Source organism: Mustela putorius, unplaced genomic scaffold (genome assembly GCF_011764305.1).
Source record: "Mustela putorius furo isolate JIRA1106 unplaced genomic scaffold, ASM1176430v1.1 tig00003858_pilon_pilon_pilon, whole genome shotgun sequence".
Taxonomy (NCBI): Eukaryota; Metazoa; Chordata; class Mammalia; order Carnivora; family Mustelidae; genus Mustela; species Mustela putorius.
Genome location: NW_025422010.1, coordinates 1,332,887 through 1,351,794, shown reverse-complemented (window position 1 = coordinate 1,351,794; position 18,908 = coordinate 1,332,887). Strand labels below are relative to the sequence as shown.

Genomic DNA, 18,908 nt, shown 5'->3' with positions numbered 1-18,908 from the left:
GTGATGTACCTTTTTTTTTATTTTAAAGATTTTATTTATTTATTTGACAGGCAGATATCACAAGCAGGCAGAGAGGCTGGCAGAGAGAGAGAGAGGTGGAAGCAGGCTGCCTGTTGAGCAGAGCGCCCGATGCGGGGCTCCATCCCAGGACCCTGGGATCATGACCTGAGCCAAAGGCAGAGGCTTTAACCCACCGAGCCACCCAGGCGCCCCAGTGATGTATCTTTTAAAGAGATTTAGATAATGGGGCACCTGGGTGGCTCAGTGGGTTGGGCCTCTGCCTTTGGCTTGGGTCGTGGTCTCGGGGTTCTGGGATCGAGTCCCGCATCGGGCTCTCTGCTCGGCAGGGAGTCTGCTTCTTCCACTTTCTCTGCCTGCCTCTCCACCTACTTGTGATCTCTGTCATATAAATAAATTTAAAAAACCTTAAAAAAGAGATTTAGATAATAAAAAAGTCTTATTATTTGTCCCTTTAGTTAGAATTTCTGATTTTTACATTGATTTTTTAAAAAAGATTTTATTTATTTATTTTCCAGAGATAGAGTGAGAGTGAGAGAGAGGGAGAGAGCTAACGCACAAGCAGGGAGAGCAGTAGGAAGAGGGAGAGGCAGGCTCCCTGCTGAGCAAGAAACCTGATGCAGGACTCCATCCCAGGACCTTGGGATCATGACCTGAACCAAAGGCAGACACTTAACCAACTGAGCCACCCAGGCATCCCTTACATTGTTTTTATAGATTCAGATTCTTCCTGGAATCACCTCCCCTGCCTGAGGGAAGTCCATTTTTTAAAATATTTTATTTTTTATTTGACAGAGAGAGAGAACACAAACAGGGGGAGCAGGAGAGGGAGTAACAGGCCCCCTCCTGAGCAGGGTTCTTGATTTCAGGACCTTGGGATCATGACTCAGATGAAGTCAGATGCTTAACTGACTGAGCCACACAGGCACCCTGAGGGATGTCCATTTACTGCTTGTGGTTTGGGTCAGTTTTTGATCAATTGTGTCAGTTTTTGTGTATGTGGAAATCTTTAATTTAGATTTCATGTTTGAAAGACATTTTCCCCACATGAAGAATAGTTTTTCCCTCTTTTCAGTAAAGGTGTTAATCCACTGTTTCTCACTGGTATTTCCACCATAACAAAATCTACTGGAATCCTTCTCTTCCTTTCCCTGAGTGCAGGGATTCTGTCCCTATGGATGCTTCCTTTTTTTTTTTTTTAAAGGTTTTATTTATTTACTTATTTGAGAGAGAGAGAGACAGAAAGAGGGGGGATACAGGCTCCCCACTGAAGAGGGAGCCTGACTCAGGGCTCAGTCCCAGGATCCTGATCATTACCTGAGCCAAAGGGAGATGTTTAACCAGCTGAGCCACCCAGGTGCCTCTGCACGACCTGTTTGTTAACATGAGCTTCTCTCTGTCTCTTCCTTTGTATCTCTCTGTGTAACATTTGAATACACATGTAGGTGTATATGAGATACATGCCCTGTTGGATCCATATTCTCTGGAGAATCCTAAAGAAGGTGCTCTACCAGAGTTTTCTCTTTGTGGTTCAAATCTTTTGATTTTAATGTCTTATTTCAGGGTGCAAATCCTCACTTCTTAACTCATCAGAGTACCTCATGCCAAAAAGCCATCCTTAGGTACCATAAGAATGCGATAACATGATTTTTCTTTTCCTGTCATTTTTGCTAACATTGTCATATATTTTAGTTTTTACAACCATTATAAATCAAAATGTATTGCTATTATTTCTGCTTAAATAGTCAACTACTTTTTACAGATATTTAACTATAACTTTTTTCTATTTATCCATATAGCTCTGATATCTGATGCTTTTTACATCTTTTCATAGAGTTACATTTCTCTCTGTCATTGTTCCTACGGGGCATCCTTTACTATTACTTGTAGGGAAAGTGTACAGGTGATCAGTTTTGTGAGGCTTGCAGTTTGAAAAGTTTTATTTTGTCTTCGTTTTTCAATGACATTATCACTAGGTAGAGATTGAGGTTGATAGGTTTTCTTCTTTAAGTGTTTTCAGACATTGCTCCTCTGTTTTCTTGCTCACAAGGCTTATAATGAGAAATGCACTACCATCAGGATGCTAGTTTCTCTGTAGGGAACATGACTCCTCTCTGGCTGTGAGAGTTTCTGCATCACTGGTTTGTAGCAATTTCATTACAATGTCTGCTGTGCTGTCTCTCATGTTCCCTGTTCCCAAGCTTCATTGAGCTTCTTGAATATATTGGCTTATGTAGTCACTAAAGTTTGAATATTTTTGGCTATTATTTCTGGAAATATTTTTTTTATTAACCACCTGCTCCCCATCTTCTCTCCCCTAGTTACTCTAATCACACTCTTTGGGCTGCATGATGTTATCTTAGGCACAGAGGTTTTATTCATTTTTTCCAGCTTTTCTCTCTCTGTTTCAGGTTTAACAGTTTTCATTGCCCAGTATTCACGTTCACTAACTTTTACTTCTGTAGCATCAATTTTTCTGACAATCTCACCTGTGTATTTTTTTTTAATTTTTAATTTTTTATAAACATATATTTTTATCCCAAGGGGTACAGGTCTGTGAATCACCAGGTTTACACACTTCACAGCACTCACCAAAGCACATACCCTCCCCAATGTCCATAACCCCACCCGCCTTCTCCCAACTCCCCTCCCCCCAGCAACCCTCAGTTTGTTTTGTGAGATTAAGAGTCACTTATGGTTTGTCTCCCTCCCAATCCCATCTTGTTTCATTCATTCTTCTCCTACCCACTTAAGCCCCCATATTGCATCACCACTTCAACATATCAGGGAGATCATGTGATAGTTGTCTTTCTCTGCTTGACTTATTTCGCTAAGCATGATACCCTCTAGTTCCATCCATGTTGTCCCAAATGGCAAGATTTCATTTCTTTAGATGGCTGCATAGTATTCCATTGTGTATATATACCACATCTTCTTTATCTGTTCATCTGTTGATGGACGTCTAGGTTCTTTCCATAGTTTGGCTATTGTGGACATTGCTGCTATAAACATTTGGGTGCACGTGCCCCTTTGGATCACTACGTTTGTATCTTTAGGGTAAATACCCAGTAGTGCAATTGCTGGGTCATAGGGCAGTTCTATTTTCAACATTTTGAGGAACCTCCATGCTGTTTTCCAGAGTGGTTGCACCAGCTTGCATTCCCACCAACAGTGTAGGAGGGTTCCTCTTTCTCCACATCCTGCAGCATCTGTCATTTCCTGACTTGTTGATTTTAGCCATTCTGACTGGTGAGAGGTGATATCTCATTGTGGTTTTGATTTGTATTTCCCTGATGCCGAGTGATATGGAGCACTTTTTCATGTGTCTGTTGGCCATCTGGATGTCTTCTTTGCAGAAATGTCTATTCATGTCCTCTGCCCATTTCTTGATTGGATTATTTGTTCTTTGGGTGTTGAGTTTGCTAAGTTCTTTATAGATTTTGGACACTAGCCCTTTATCTGACATGTCGTTTGCAAATATATTCTCCCATTCTGTCAGTTGTCTTTTGGTTTTGTTAATTGTTTCCTTTGCTGTGCAAAAGCTTTTGATCTTGATGAAATCCCAATAGTTCATTTTTGCCCTTGCTTCCCTTGCCTTTGGCGATATTCCTAGGAAGATGCTGCTGTGGCTGAGGATGAAGAGGTTGCTGCCTGTGTTCTCCTCAAGGATTTTGATGGATTCCTTTCGCACATTGAGGTCCTTCATCCATTTTGAGTCTATTTTTGTGTGTGGTGTAAGGAAATGGTCCAATTTCATTTTTCTGCATGTGGCTGTCCAATTTTCCCAACACCATTTATTAAAGAGGCTGTCTTTTTTCCATTGGACATTCTTTCCTGCTTTGTCGAAGATTAGTTGACCATAGATTTGAGGGTCTATTTCTGGGCTCTCTATTCTGTTCCATTGATCTATGTGTCTGTTTTTGTGCCAGTACCATGCTGTCTTGATGGTGACAGCTTTGTAATAGAGCTTGAAGTCCGGAATTGTGATGCCACCAAAGTTGGCTTTCTTTTTAAAATATCCCTTTGGCTATTCGAGGTCTTTTCTGGTTCCATATAAATTTTAGAATTATTTGTTCCATTTCTTTGAAAAAGATGGATGGCACTTTGATAGGAATTGCATTAAATGTGTAGATTGTTTTAGGTAGCATAGACATTTTCACAATATTTATTCTTCCAATCCAGGAGCATGGAACATTTTTCCATTTCTTTGTGTCTTCCTCAATTTCTTTCATGAGTACTTTATAGTTTTCTGAGTATAGATTCTGTGCCTCTTTGGTTAGGTTTATTCCTAGGTATCTTATGGTTTTGGATGCAATTGTAAATGGGATTGTCTCCTTAATTTCTCTTTCTTCTGTCTTGCTGTTGGTGTAGAGAAATGCAACTGATTTCTGTGCATTGACTTTATATCCAGAAACTTTACTGAATTCCTGAATAAGTTCTAGCAGTTTTGGAGTGGAGTCTTTTGGGTTTTCCACATATGGTATCATATCATCTGCGAAGAGTGATAATTTGACTTCTTTGCCAATTTGGATTCCTTTAATTTCCTTTTGTTGTCTGATTGCTGAGGCTAGGACTTCTAGTACTATGTTGAATAGCAGTGGTGATAATGGACATCCCTGCCATGTTCCTGACCTTAGCGGAAAAGCTTTCAGTTTTTCTCCATTGAGAATGATATTTGCGGTGGGTTTTTCATAGATGGCTTTGATGATATTGAGGTATGTGCCCTCTATCCCTACGCTTTGAAGAGTTTTGATCAGGAAGGGATGCTGTACTTTGTCAAATGCTTTTTCAGCATCTATTGAGAGTATCATATGGTTCTTGTTCTTTCTTTTATTGATGTGTTGTATCACATTGACTGATTGGCGGATGTTGAACCAACCTTGCAGCCCTGGAATAAATCCCACTTAGTCATGGTGAATAATCTTTTTAATGTACTGTTGAATCCTATTGGCTAGTATTTTGTTGAGTATTTTCGCATCTGTGTTCATCAAGGATATCGGTCTATAGCTCTCTTTTTTGGTGGGATCCTTGTCTGGTTTTGGGATCAAGGTGAGGCTGGCCTCATAAAATGAGTTTGGAAGCTTTCCTTCCATTTCTATTTTTTGGAACAGTTTCAGGAGAATAGGAATTAGTTCTTCTTTAAATGTTTGGTAGAATTCCCCCGGGAAGCCGTCTGGCCCTGGGCTTTTGTTTGTTTGGAGATTTTTAATGACTGTTTCAATCTCCTTACTGGTTATGGGTCTGTTCAGGCTTTCTATTTCTTCCTGGTTCAGTTGTGGTAGTTTATATGTTTCTAGGAATGTATCCATTTCTTCCAGATTGTCAAATTTATTGCCGTAGAGTTGCTCATAGTATGTTCTTATAATAGTTTGTATTTCTTTGGTGTTAGTTGTGATCTCTCCTCTTTCATTCATGATTTTATTTATTTGGGTTCTTTCTCTTTTCTTTTTGATAAGTCGGGCCAGGGGTTTATCAATTTTATTAATTCTTTCAAAGAGCCAGCTCCTAGTTTCGTTGATTTGTTCTATTGTTTTTTTGGTTTCTATTTCATTGATTTCTGCTCTGATCTTTATGATTTCTCTTCTCCTGCTGGGCTTAGGGTTTCTTTCTTGTTCTTTCTCCAGCTCCTTTAGGTGTAGGGTTAGGTTGTGTACCTGAGACCTTTCTTGTGTCTTGAGAAGGCTTGTACCGCTATATATTTTCCTCTCAGGACTGCCTTTGTTGTGTCCCACAGATTTTGAACCGTTGTATTTTCATTATCATTTGTTTCCATGATTTTTTTCAATTCCTCTTTAATTTCCCGGTTGAGCCATTCATTCTTTAGAAGGATGCTGTTTAGTCTCCATGTATTTGGGTTCTTTTCAAACTTCCCTTTGTGGTTGAGTTCTAGCTTTAGAGCATTGTGGTCTGAAAATATGCAGGGAATGATCCCAATCTTTTGATACCGGTTGAGTCCTGATTTAGGACCAAGGATGTGATCTATTCTGGAGAATGTTCCATGTGCACTAGAGAAGAATGTGTATTCTGTTCCTTTGGGATGAAATGTTCTGAATATATCTGTGATGTCCATCTGGTCCAGTGTGTCGTTTAAGGCCTTTATTTCCTTGCTGATCTTTTGCTTGGATGATCTGTCCATTTCAGTGAGGGGAGTGTTAAAGTCCCCTACTATTATTGTATTATTGTTGATGTGTTTCTTTGATTTTGTTATTAATTGGTTTATATAGTTGGCTGCTCCAACGTTGGGGGCATAGATATTTAAAATTGTTAAATCTTCTTGTTGGACAGACCTTTTGAGTATGATATAGTGTCCTTCCTCATCTCTTATTATAGTCTTTGGCTTAAAATCTAATTGATCTGATATAAGGATTGCCACTCCTGCTTTCTTCTGATGTCCATTAGCATGGTAAATTCTTTTCCACCCCCTCACTTTAAATCTGGAGGTGTCTTCGGGCTTAAAATGAGTTTCTTGGAGGCAACATATAGATGGGTTTTGTTTTTTTATCCATTCTGATAGCCTGTGTCTTTTGACAGGGGCATTTAGCCCATTAACATTCAGGGTAACTATTGAGAGATATGAATTTAGGGCCATTGTATTGCCTGTAAGGTGACTGTTACTGTATATGGTTTCTGTTCCTTTCTGATCTACCACTTGTAGGCTCTCTCTTTGCTTAGAGGACCCCTTTCAAGATTTCCTGTAGAGCTGGTTTGGTGTTTGCAAATTCTTTCAGTTTTTGTTTGTCCTGGAAGCTTTTAATCTCTCCTTCTATTTTCAATGATAGCCTAGCTGGATATAGTATTCTTGGCTGCATGTTTTTCTCGTTTAGTGCTCTGAAAATATCATGCCAGCTCTTTCTGGCCTGCCAGGTCTCTGTGGATAAGTCAGCTGCCAATATAATATTTTTACCATTGTATGTTACAGACTTCTTTTCCAGGGCTGCTTTCAGGATTTTCTCTTTGTCACTGAGACTTGTAAATTTTACTATTAGGTGACGGGGTGTGGGCCTATTCTTATTGATTTTGAGGGGCGTTCTCTGAATTTCCTGAATTTTGATGCTCGTTCCCTTTGCCATAATGGGGAAATTCTCCCCAATATTTCTCTCCAGTATACCTTCTGCTCCCCTCTCTCTTTCTTCTTCTTCTGGAATCCCAATTATTCTAATGTTGTTTTGTCTTTGGTGTCACTTAACTCTCGAATTCTCCCCTCGTGTTCCAGTAGCTATTTGTCCCTCTTTTGCTCAGCTTCTTTATTCTCTGTCATTTGGTCTTCTATATCACTAATTCTTTCTTCTGCCTCATTTATCCTAGCAGTGAGAGCCTCCATTTTTGATTGCACCTCATTAATAGCTTTTTTGATTTCAACTTGGTTAGATTTTAGTTCTTTTATTTCTCCAGAAAGCCTTTTATATCTCCTGAGAGGTTTTCTCTAATATCTTCCATGCCTTTTTCGATCCCGGCTAGAACCTTGAGAATTGTCATTCTGAACTCTAGATCTGACATATTACCAATGTCTGTATTGATTAGGTCCCTAGCCTTCAGTACTGCCTTTTGTTCTTTTTTTGTGGTGAATTTTTCCTCCTTGTCATTTTGTCCAGATAAGAGTATATGAAGGAGCAAGGAAAATACTAAAAGGGTGGCAACAACCCCAGGAAAATATGCTTTAACAATATCAGAAGAGATCCCAAATCGTGAGGGGGGAGAAAGGGGATAAAACGAGTTTCAAAAAGAAAGAAAGAAAAAAAAAGAATTAAAAAAAGAAAATGAATAAAGAAAAGTATAAAAAAGAAAAAAATATATATTAGATAAAGTAGTTAAAAAAAGTTAAATAAGAAAAGGGTAAAAGTTAAAAAATATTTTAGCAGAAGAAGAGAAAAAAAGGAAAAAGAAAAAAATTAAATTAACTGCAAGACCAAAAAATCACAGGGAGAAAGCCATGAGTTTCGTGCTTTGCTTTCTCCTCCTTTGGAATTATGCTGCTCTCCTTGGTATTGAAACCGCACTCCTTGGTAGGTGAACTTGGTCTTGGCTGGATTTCTTGTTGATCTTCTGGGGGAGGGGTTGTTGTAGTGATTCTCAAGTGTCTTTGCCCCAGGCGGAATTGCACCGCCCTTACCCAGGGCCGGGGTGTGTAATCCACTCGGGTTTGCTTTCAGGAGCTTTTGTTCCCTGAGCGCTTTCCGTAGAGTTCCGGAGGACGGGAACACAAATGGCGGCCTCCTGGTCTCTGGCCCGGAGGAGCCGAGAGCCCAGGGCCCCACTCCTCAGTGTGCCCTCAGAGAACAGCGCCTAGGTACTCCTGTCTGCCTGACCTCCGGCCGCGCTCCGAGCTCACCGAGCCTGCGACCGGTTCAAGATAACACCGAGCTGTCAGCTTACTGTTGGCTCCGTCTCTGTAGCCGGCTTTCCCGTTCCAATACCCACAAGCTCTGTGACACTCAGACACCCCCGATCCTTCTGTGACCCTGTGGGACCTGAGGCCACACTGACCCCGTGTGGGCTTTGCCCCAGTTTAGCCTCTGGAGCGATGTCCCTCAGCGGAACAGACTTTTAAAAGTCCTGGTTTTGTGCTCCGTTGCTCCACTGCTGGCCGGGAGCCGGCCCCTCCCCAAAGGGGTCTATCTGCCCGTCGCTTTGGATTCACTTCTCCGCCGGTCCTACCTTTCAGAAAGTGGTTGTTTTTCTGTTTCTAGAATTGCTGTTCTTCTTCTCTTCGATCTGCCAATGGATTTGCAGGTGTTTGCAATCTTTAGATAAGCTATCTAGCTGATCTTCTGCTAGCTGAAGTAGTCTCAGCCTGCTACTTCTCCGCCATCTTGACTCCTCCCACCCACCATGGTTTTAAGACTCTCTGCCATACCTCCCTTGGGGACCAAATGTTTCCTTGAAAACATTCAACACTTGCAAGAGTCCTGTTATGCTTCATGATGAAATTATTGTGATGGTATTCACTCAACCAACCTCCTTGGTAAGCTGAACTCTGAGATCTCTGTCCATTTCCTGAGCAGAGACCCATCATGGATGCTCAAGGTCTGATGGCTCAAGCTTTCTTCTCAGACCAGTTACTGTCTCAGGTTCATTTTCTTGTCTGGGCTGATCTGATCTTTCTCAGAAGTATGGGAAACAAAAGAGAATGTTCTGTTGTCAAAATGACCTTAGTTATTCCCTGTATCAGTCTCTCTGTAATGTTGTTTTGGTATTTGGTCAGAGTTACAGGGTTTCCAGGGAGAGGCAAAGGTCTCAGGGCCCTGGAGGGGGCATACAGCCGTTCCCCCTGGATCCCCATGGGGAAGAGGAGAGAGAGAGTGGGAGGTTTTAGCCTCACTTCCCCTTTGTGCGTATCACTGTGGCTTAACCGTATTGGCCATCGATTGTATGGCTCTCACCGCAGTAATACTCAGCTTCATCCTCAGACTGGATGTCGGAGATGGTTAAATAGCGGTCAGCCCCAGAGCTGGAGCCTGAGAAGCGACTGGGGATCCCATCCCCCTTGCTGTAACTTCCGTCACTATTAACCTTCATCAAATACCGAGGGGCCTTCCCTGGTTCCTGTTGATACCAGAGAACATAGTAATTGCTGTGCTCCCTGCTCAGAGTGCATGTAAGCTTGACTGAGGCTTCCAGGGAGGCATTTGCTGATGGAGGCTGAGTCAGCACAGGCAGAGCACAGAAACCTGGAAACAAAACACAAGAATGATGCTGAATGTACCAGACACTGGACAGTAGTCCCTGGAGATTGTGTCTGGAAGGAAATGCTAAGGAGGTGGAACCCAGACCTGTAGAGAAAATGAAGGGCAGGATGTAGAAGGGAACCCAGTCCATGGTGGGGAGAACTTCGTAGAAGTCTGCTCTGAATCTCCTGCTGGGACTGAACTCTCCAAACTCCCATCTTATCCTCTTGCAGCTCAAGGAAGGAGGGGCATCAGATGCAAATCCACTTTCCATTCTTCAGTAGGTCTGTGGAAGCTTTTGTCTAACCCCTGAGCTTAAGTGCCTCATGGTAATTTCCTTAGGTCAGAAGAAGGAGCAGGTGTGGGTTTCTAGAGTGGAGAGTTGATTCTGCACAACACAAGTATCATCAAAGGAACCATCAGTTATACTTTTGCACTTGAGCATGGACCAGGGGATTTGAACTTACTGGGGTCTCAAACCAAGACCCACAGTAGTGCCCCCCGGACCCCTGGGATGAATGTCACCCTACATGTAGTGGTAGTTTAACAAAATGACTACTTCTGAGCCCTCAGTAGGTGCTAAAACTATTGTAAATGTGTGCAGTTTCCACTGAATGAGTCATAATAAAAATAGTTGCCTCAAGGCACAATTTTCCTCCAGTCTTTTAAAAGAAAAATCTAATGGTGAGACATTAAATGTTTTATCATTCTCATTTGCCAAGACAGTAATGAATAAGTCAAGTTTCCAACACAGGAGACATCCCAGAGCCTGCCCTTTGAATCCCCTCTCTGTACCGACCCTTCACCATCCTCCCTCTGCCCTAATCCCAAGCCTACTGAGACCTTCTGGTCTTCATTCTCTCTCCTTTATTCCAGTCTACATCCTCCCAGGCTCTGTTCTGAAGAGTGCTCAGATCTTCATGGTGTTGCTGTCTCTGTTTCCCAAAGAAAAACAGCCTGCTGGCTGTGAGTCTATACTGTAGACACAGTTACCCTAAGGAAACCTTATGCATTTAACCTGCTCTGTCCATGGCTCCTACAAGGCATGAAAACCTGTGTACCATCAAATGTGGGTAAACCCAAAAGAAAAGTTTTGTCGTTCTGGGGTACCCAGCAGATTTCAAAGACATTGCATAAAAGATAAGGTAAAAAATATTTTTATATGTAATTCATATTGATGTGATAATATTTTCAAGAAATTGATCTAAACAAAGTGTACTATGAAAACAAGTTCTGCTCATTTCTTCTCTTTTTAAAAATGTGGCTACTAGAAAATTTTAAATTACTAATGTGGTTGGAATTTTATTTCTGTTGGATGGGCTGCTCTACAAAGTCCCAGTAGCTGTCACTTGCTTTTGAAAAAGGAGACAGAACTTTCTGGAGCATTAAGAAGGGACCATTTCTTAGCCTGAAAGCACAGAAGTCCATGGGTTGGTGATGGAAACCAGGGATTTTGGGGTCCGAAGACTTTGGTTTGCTGCTTGTTTGGCCACTTTCTAGCTTTGATCTCAGGCAAGTTACATATCCTACCTGCCTCAGCTTCTGCATCTGTAAATTGGTGTGATCATCAGAATGCTTTTTTGTAGCGTATTCATGATTAAACAATTTAATAAGTGAGAAGTCCTTGGAATCATGCCTCATATGTGGTAAGCACACATAAATCTTTCCTCCTTCTGCTCCTTTTAATATCCTTTATCTTTTTTAAAAAAAGATTTTTAAAATTTATTTATTTGTCAGAGAGAGAGAGAGAGTGCACAGGCAGACAGAGTGGCAGGCAGAGGCAGAGGGAGAAGCAGGCTCTCTGCTGAGCAAGGAGCCCAATGTGGGACTCGATCCCAGGATGCTGGGATCGCAACCTGAGCTGAAGGTAGCTGCTTAACCAACTGAGCCACCCAGGCATCCCAATATCCTTTATCCTTAAACATGATATAAAGTAAAGTCACTGGAGTTTAGAGGATGGGTGGAAATTATGGAAACATAAGTCTTGGATTTTGACATTTAAAATTGGCAAAGTTTCCTGGCAACTCTAAAATCTCTCTCTCTCTTTCTAACTCTTTCTACACACACACACACACACACACACACACAGAGAGAGAGAGAGAGAGAGAGAGAGAGAGGCCCCCAGAGGCACTATCCCTTGCACAGGTCACAAGAGGTACATCGTCTCAGGCTGTCATCCTCCTCACTGGGTCATGGGCCCAGGGATATGGTCCTGGTTCTCCAACAGAGACATTACAGGATGTCCCAGCTGAACTAGATCAGAACTACGTCCTGCTTCTTTAGACCCTGTGATATGTGTCATGTGATCCCCATCATCTCACTAGAGTTGGTCCTACCTGTGATGTCCTAGTTCTGGGAGGGAGAACCTAGTTCTGCAGCTACTACAAACCTGAACTACATAGGTTGCCAGTCAGTGTGTGTCCTCTGGCCTGACCATAGAGTGCAGCACAGAGGCCTGGGTGGGCAGGAGAGGGGTGATGGGCCTCAGGGTTGGGCTGGTGGCACTGAGGGAAGAGAGACTCAGGCAGAGAGACTGGGGCTCCTCACACGGATCCCTCTGGGGGATCAAATGTATGTTTGAGTCTTAACCTCCAGCATCTCTCACTGGACCCTGATTTCAGGATAGGATCTTTGCAGATGTAATTTGTTAAATTAAGATGAGGTTGCACTGGAGTAGGCTGGGCTCTAATCCAATTGGACTGGTTTCCTTATGAAACAGAAAATTTGGAGAAAGATTCTGACAAGGGAGACCACCCTATAAGGTATGAGCAGAAATCTACAAGGCCAGGAATGCCAAAAATTGGCAGAGAACCACCAGGGGCTATAAGAGAAGGATGAAACTGATTCTCCTTCACAGCCTACAAAACAAAACAAAACAAAACAAAACAAAACAAACAAACAAAAAAAAACAACAAATCTGCCAGTCCCTTGGTCTCAGACTGCTGATCTCCAGAGCTGTGAGAAAATACATTTCTGTTCTCAGCTCCTTCCACCAAGTTTGTGGGGCTCTGTTCTCTCAGCCCTAATAAACCAATGTAGTGACCCATAAGAAGTCTGATTTCCCCACAGCAGCAGCATGGCTGGGCTCCTTCCAGTTGCTTTAGTCTCTGTTATCACAGCAGCAAGGGAGGGGCCTCAGCCAGGTGCTTTCCTCTCCTCGAGTGTCTGATTCTCCTCCCCAGAGGCCTACCTCAAGTCCTACAAGTAGTACAGAGTCTGTCCTATAACCTAAGGCTCCTGCTGGGATCCCACCTGCCTGGGGTCTGTCTGGGGCTGCCTCAGGGCCTTGAAAGAGCCTGGCCATCAGGCTTACCTGGTTCCTCTGGGACATGCAGACAACACCTGATTCAGGGAAAGGTGATCCCGTGGCTTCCTTACTTTCCTCCTCCTGCTTCAGTTCCCCTCTGTATCCCCCACAGACACCATGATCCCATCCTTGGCATGTCGTCAGAATGGGAAACTCTCTCTCATTCTGAGGTTTTTTCATCACTTACAAAAGTGGCTGCTTACCTGTTAAACAAACACCTGCTGCCAGAGATTCACCAGGATTTCTTGTCTTTTTACGCATGCTGTTGTCTCTATGACTGCCTCCATCCCACAGCAGACCAGCAATTGGCATTGTCAACTATTTGTTTCCTTTTAATTTTTTCATCAGTCTTTCATGGGAACATATTAAAAGGGCCTGAATCCATGAGAAACAACTTCAAGGACTGTGATCTTGTGAGGATCCACACGATCACAGTTCCCATATGTTGTGAGCTCCAGGGCCTCAGCCATGGTCCCTGCAGGCATGAGAATCACGTCACTCTGGAGACAGTCTCACAAGGAGGCTGCGGATGCTCCTTCCAGGGAACGGGGACCACAAGTTCTCTTCCTCTTGCCCCCTGAGATGGTTTTGAACAAAGGAGCTGCAGCCCCAGGTCTGAGTTGGGGTGGAGTTGGGGAAGGAGAGGCAGAGTGTGAGTCATCGGGTGTCTCTGGATGTGCCCAGCAGAGGGGAGTCAGTCCCTGGGGACACTGGTGGACAGGGAGGGGACCCGAATTTCCCAGTTGAGGTGATCACTGTTTCAGGACTCTTGTCAGTGCCCTGGGTGACACTGTGTGTCTGACCCTCAGAACATGGTCCTTGCAGTCTGAGGAGTGAGGATGGATTATCCTAAGAGCCTCTGAGGACTGAACCTCAGACAACTCACTGACCCCTAGGCCTGGTGTCTCTGTGAGAATGGTCCTGGCAGCCCCAGCCTCTGTCCTGCTCCTCCTGATGCAGCTCTGCTGCCCCCTGCTGGTGGAGGAGGACTCAGACCAGGAGCTTCTCTCCTGCAGGTCACCCCACAGCACCTGTCACCTGAGAAAGGGTGTGGACCAGGGTTTCCAGGCTTGATAGGCAGCTGCTCCTCTGTCATCCTCAGCCCAACGCAGAAGGTTACATACAAGGTGCAGGAGGCTGGGCAAGTGCGATTCCTATATTTATCCCAGGGTTGTAATGCCCTGGATAGTCCACTGTCTCCTTTCAGAAACGAGAGTGCAGGGTACAGTGTAGTGCATTTGAAAAGGGTCAATGTGCAGACAGTCCTGTGTGATGTCCCACAGCCACCAGGTTTATGTGTATTTAGGAATCAGGACCAATGCTTCCTGCATCCATATCTCTGTAGTTGGGTCATCAGAGTGACAGGTGATGCTTCTGGTGCTCAGTTCAGATGAACAGGCAAAAATTTACTCTAATTACTGCTATTTATGCTATTATTAGTTTTATTACAACTCATATCCCATGATGATTGGTGTGGGAGGATTTTAAACTAGTTTGGTACAATTGGGAATCTGCTAATTTGGACTTGGGTAAAATTGCATGTGATGCAAATCACAATGTAGCTGAAAATTTTCCTTGTGTGCCCACAGAGGCAGACAGGAGAGTTCAACACCAAGGGTAACTCACTGAGACCCGTCTGCATTTGCATAATAAGTTAAATTCTTCAATGTTTTATAACATTAATTTGATGAAGAGTGTTTCTCACATCAGTAGAAATTTCCCCATTTCACAGTAGGTGAAGTGAGTACCCAGAGAGGCTAGTTTCTCAAGAAAACAGAGGACAGTGAGGTGAGTCCAGGAGTGGAGCTCACGTGTGCTGGATTCAGACCCTGGTCAGAGCAGAGCCTGACTAAGGCGGGAGGGATGGGTGTGACTGCCCTGCTCTGGTTGTGAAGAGTGTGTCATGGGTCCTTCTGACTCCTCCTTCAGGGACTCAAACTAGGGGCACTGCTGGGTGTGTCATGATGACTGTCATGTAACACTCGTGTGTCTACAAAACAATCGGGGTAAGCAGGAACATAGGGATTTAGGAGATCCCCTAGCATACCCCAGGACTGTGATTACAGTCACCAATTCACCACAACCCAAAGCAGCAGGTCAGATAATGGACTTTTCTTCCAGAACGAAGGTTTGGTGGTTTTAACTGGTGAAGATCAGGACATGCTCAGGTATTTACTGAAGGAAGGGGAATATGGAGTGAGCAGTGAAGAAGGTAATTATAGACACCACACTGACTGCACTGTAGTTGCATAAATGAGCCAGATAAAAGTAGCATGTGTCTTCTTTATGTTGACATGAATATGTTTGGATATAAATTCATCATGTGTTTCTGTTTTGTCCTCATGTTTCATCCCATTATCATCTAACATAGAGTTGTTACCAATAGTGAATGCTATATCTCAATATTGAAGTTGTAGGATATCAAATCGTTGGGACAAAAAATAAAGATCATTAGGAGACAAAGATGTATTTTATATCATCTTGTGGGGAACGGGTGAGCATGTTTGTAATTATTTCCTGGAGAGTTTTATCATGTTAGGTGGAAACATGGCTGCCAACATTCTCTTTACTTGGTGTTTAGGTTAATGGGGAACTTGTAAGATTTCATGTGGATGAGGGGGTACTGTGTTGTCTTATTAAGTATCACTGTTGACAGTCTGAGCTGTGTTTCACAGAATTTTTGTCTGTCCATATGTCTGGGAAGAGTGGGGATAACTGGAGATTCCTGTGCAGATATGGGGTGGAAGTAAAGAAGGACCCATTGTTTGTCTCATCCCCGTGTTTGTGTTTCTTCTGGCCACTGTGTTGGCAGCAGCTTCTATCCCATCATCCCTCTTTCACCATCAAGATGGATGTGACTCTTCAACTATCTGTCAGAACTCAGAATACCTAGTGTGTCTGGATCTTCTTTCAGTGTACAAAAATACAAGGAACAATCTGATCTGTCTGGGGATTGGACAAGCACATTGAGAAACCCCAGCTTTGTGGGGACAATTTGGCCTCCTCACGTCTCTGAGGACCCTGTTGGAGATGACTGCCTTCCAGGACTGGGTTCCTGGAAGCAGACTCTGAGAAGGAAAAGTGCATGTGCAGGAAATCTGGAAGTATCTTTGGAGGTCAGACTGGGCAAAAGGAGAAGAGACCCACAGTGAGATATCAGGTGAGGTCTCCCTCTTATAAGGAGCTACAAATCTGGGACTTTTCAGGATATCTGGACCTGGCCAAGCTCGTGGGATCTTGGACTAAGGCCATCATTCATTTGAACCTCTCTGAAAAGAAGCTGAAACTTGGGGAGGTAGATTGTTGAAGGATAGCACTTCCCTGTGACGAGCTCCCTTGTAAGCCTTTAGGGCCTCCCACAGGGGTGGGTGGGTGAGTGATCTCAGAAGAGGGGATGTAGGTGACCTCACAGTGTCCACTGCCCTTGTGTGCTCCACTCAGAATCCCAGCTGCCATGGACCAGGTTTTCAGGAGCTCAGCTGAGCTGGGAATTTCTGGGTTCAAATCCTTGGCAATTGGGTAAAAGTATAGCCCAGGGACCACAATATGGAAATGAAAGTCTCTGTCTTTCCATCTATCCAGACCCTCTGTCCCTGATTCGTACCTATACAGACAAGCGGGGCAGCCTAGTTTTGTCAGGCCCCAATTCACTCATGAACTTCCATGTACAGAGCCTGCCTGGAGGGTAGAGGGGAGGGAACCCTGGGCATCACATGTGTGGGTACATGGTCTCATCTGCTCACTGCTCTGCTTACAGGCCTCCTGGGGCTGGAGGAGAGTGTGACACAGACAGGGAAGGGGTTTGGGTCTCACTTCCCTGTCTGTGTCCCTGTGAGCATCAACACTGTTGTCCCACACCTGACATTTGGAGTCAGGCTTGTCCTTGGTCTGGGCCCTACTCATCGTGTGTTCCCTGAACACACATTATATTTCAAATAATGTTCAGTTACCCAACATATAGTACATCATTAGTTTTTGATGTAGTATTTAAGGATTTATTGTTTGTAACACCTGGTGCCCATCGCAACACATACCCTCCTTAGTACCCATCACCTTCTTATACCCTCCCCCACCCCCATCCCTTCTTTAACTCTCAGTTTGATTCCTGGAGTCAAGAGTCTCTCTGATTTCTCTCCATTCAATTTTTCCTCCATTGCCCTATGGTTTTCAGTGCTGTTCCCTATGTTCTACATATGAGTGAATCCATATTATAGTAGTCTTTCTCTGCTTGACTTATTTTATTTAACATAATCCCTTCCAGTTCCACCCCTGTTGCTAGAAACGATAGGTATTCATCCTTTCTGACATCGCAGTAATACTCCATTGTATATAGGAACCATACCATCTTTATCCATTTGTTGGTTGAAGGGAATCTTAGCTTTTTCCACAGTTTAAGTACTGTGGACATTGCTGCTATGTCTGGCACCCATTCAATCCTGGGCACTCTGCATATTCAAGACATAGTCCCTATTGAACAGGTAACTCTGGCACTGCTCTGGTTAGGAAGAGACCTGTGAACCCAGTTTTGCCCTTCGGTGGGGTGGGGAGGGTAGAGGATCTCAAAGAACAGGACAAAGCTGAGGGACCTGGAATTCCAGCCCAGTTCAGGGTCAGTATGGAGTTTTCTCCTCAGATAATCACTCTGGGCACAGAGAGATGTATCAGTTGTGGTAAAAGGCAATTTCCAGGTAATAAGTCAGGGTTTCTTGACCACTGCTGGACACAGAGAGTGGCCTCTAAGAGGAATCTACTGGGGTGGGGACAGGGTTGACACAGATGTCTCCTTCTGTGTGTCTTTGATCTCCTTAATACTTCTGGGGGTGAGGCCCTCAAGGCAGTGGCAATTATTCCTCCCCTCCCCCATGACCCACCTAAAGCCACAGGGAGACCAGGGTCTACATGTGTCTCTGGATCTGTCTCCCTGTCTTGTTTCACACGGATTATCTGTCACTGCTTTCCCTGACACTCCACAGATTGGCTGAGCTGAGGAGGAACATGAGGGAGGAGTGTCCCTGACAGGGAAGGGAGGCTGGGGAGTGCAGGTCCCTGGTTCCTGGAGTAGAAGAGAGAAAAGCAGAAGCTGGCTGGTGCAAGGCAGCAGAAATCCCCTGCACTAGGTGAGGAAGGCTACTCAGACTGAGAGGGGATGTGGGCCAACCTCAGCAAACATGTTCCAGGTCCTGAAGGAAACAACTTCTTGCTCTTAGTTCTTCCAGGTGAAGGACATTTTAATGATCATTTAAGCTGAAAAAATCCCTGGAAATATTATTTCTGTCACAAAGAGACTCACCAATGTTTGTCATTCTAGTTCATCAAGTCAAGAAGTAATTTTTAGACAAAAGATTCCAATTACACTTGCCATAATTTGTGTGGGGAAAATAATTTTCTGACCTGTCTCTCCCCCCCAGGTAGGTGTCCCTCTGACACAAGGAAGGACAGAAATAGGGGAAGCTTCTGATCTTCCTTCTTAATAAATTCCTTATCTCCTTTTTTGACCTCAAAGAATTGCTCTATAAGTCAGTTTTAAAACCACAAGTCAAAGAATCAGGAAGATTAATTCCATTTATGTAAAAAAATCCATTCATGTGTTGGAGATGTTCTTTCCCTTCAGAGCTACAGGTGAGGCTCTAGTGCAGCTGTGGCCAAAACACAGGGTTACATGGTGGGAGTGAGTCCATGTGGGTCTGATGTCAGCTAAGGGTCAGATGTGCTTGGTGCAGGTGTCTTGGGGCAGTGGGAGGATACTGGTGCAAGCAGAAAGTCCCCAGGTGGGCCCAAAGGTTGTATCTGCACTTCCTCCACAATTTCTATGAGACTTAAGGAGGGATGTGCCTGGGGCAACAGGGGATTTTTCCCTTCTTCAGGATCCCGGAGGCAGCCCTTCATGATTCTCCTCCTGGGAATCAGAGGAGACTCAG

General features: G+C 43.8%; 3 protein-coding genes across 34 annotated transcripts in view; all 3 read right to left on the bottom strand.

Moving 5' to 3' along the window:
• LOC101682709 (immunoglobulin lambda-1 light chain-like) overlaps positions 1-18,908 on the bottom strand; it is a 1,123,284-nt gene that overhangs the window by 73,451 nt on the left and 1,030,925 nt on the right. The gene's annotated exons all lie outside the window — the stretch shown is intronic.
• Positions 1-18,908, bottom strand: part of LOC101676037 (immunoglobulin lambda variable 4-3) — a 780,698-nt gene that overhangs the window by 55,001 nt on the left and 706,789 nt on the right. Inside the window, exons 1-2 of one of the 8 annotated variants that reach the window (XM_045065711.1) lie at positions 9,789-9,972; positions 9,369-9,686 (exon numbers count right to left, since the gene is read on the bottom strand). The exons of the other annotated variants lie outside the window; for them this stretch is intronic. Coding sequence (XP_044921646.1) covers positions 9,369-9,686; positions 9,789-9,957 — 487 coding nt within the window. The 5' untranslated portion in view covers positions 9,958-9,972. Of the gene's footprint in view, positions 1-9,368; positions 9,687-9,788; positions 9,973-18,908 lie in introns of those variants that run through there. 8 annotated transcript variants of the gene reach the window in all.
• The window catches only part of LOC101680986 (immunoglobulin lambda-1 light chain-like), a 586,873-nt gene that overhangs the window by 49,665 nt on the left and 518,300 nt on the right, over positions 1-18,908 (bottom strand). The gene's annotated exons all lie outside the window — the stretch shown is intronic.